The sequence below is a fragment of the Egretta garzetta genome, unplaced genomic scaffold, assembly GCF_000687185.1.
Source record: "Egretta garzetta isolate BGI_Z169 unplaced genomic scaffold, ASM68718v1 scaffold1802, whole genome shotgun sequence".
Lineage (NCBI taxonomy): Eukaryota > Metazoa > Chordata > Aves > Pelecaniformes > Ardeidae > Egretta > Egretta garzetta.
Genome location: NW_009258851.1, coordinates 22,318 through 23,135, shown reverse-complemented (window position 1 = coordinate 23,135; position 818 = coordinate 22,318). Strand labels below are relative to the sequence as shown.

General features: G+C 57.8%; 1 protein-coding gene across 1 annotated transcript in view; it reads left to right on the top strand.

The window, feature by feature from the left end:
• Window positions 1-125: 125 nt before the first annotated feature.
• CCNT1 (cyclin T1) overlaps window positions 126-818 on the top strand; it is an 8,773-nt gene continuing 8,080 nt past the window's right edge. The window contains exons 1-2 of the mRNA XM_035889426.1: window positions 126-269; window positions 578-706. Coding sequence (XP_035745319.1) covers window positions 222-269; window positions 578-706 — 177 coding nt within the window. The 5' untranslated portion in view covers window positions 126-221. The remainder of the gene's footprint in view (window positions 270-577; window positions 707-818) is intronic.

The following is an 818-nucleotide window of genomic DNA, read 5'->3' as shown; positions in this document are numbered from 1 at the left end:
GGCCCGGCCCGGGAGCGGGGAGAGCTGTGCGGGTGTCCCGGGAGAACCAGGCCCGGCCCCGCAGCGGGGAGAGCTGAGCGCCTTTTGGGAGTGAGGCCCAGCCCTGTGCCAGTGGGGTGTAGGGGAGTGGAGGGCGCTGCTCAGGGGTTGTCCTCGGGACCGTGTGTTTCCTTAACCGCCCCATCAGCTCCCAGCTCACCATCAACACCGCCATCGTGTACATGCACCGCTTCTATATGGTGCAGTCCTTCACCCAGTTCCACAGGAACGTAAGTGTGCTGGGGTCTGGCGGGGTGGGGGGTGCTGGGAACCCCCCCAGCCCTGATGCTGCCTGGCAGCCAGCTCGGGGGATGACATGGTGGGACTGTCCCTGAGGAGGGGGCTTGGAAAAGGGAAGGGTGGTTTCTAGCTGCTGCAGTCACCAGAGACCCTTTTCTCTCCTGGTGGTGTTTGGACTTGCGCAGCCTTTGTTTCCTAGAGGAATGTTTGTTTTAGGCCTGAGAATTAGCTTAATTTATTTGCTTTAGTCTTGAACGTACCAACTTTAAAAAAAAATTGTTTGTTTGTTTTTCTGAAGTCGGTGGTACCAGCAGCTCTATTCTTGGCAGCCAAGGTGGAGGAGCAGCCTCGTAAGCTGGAGCACGTAATCAAGGTAGCACATGCCTGTCTGCATCCCCAGGAAACGCCTCTAGACACCAAGAGCGAGGTAAGTGTCGAGGTCGGAGAACTGGGCTCTGCTGTGAGGAGCGGAGGCATGAGGAATGGGAATGGCAGAAGCGTGCTGCATCCCGAATCGCGTGGCTACGGGGTCTCATAAA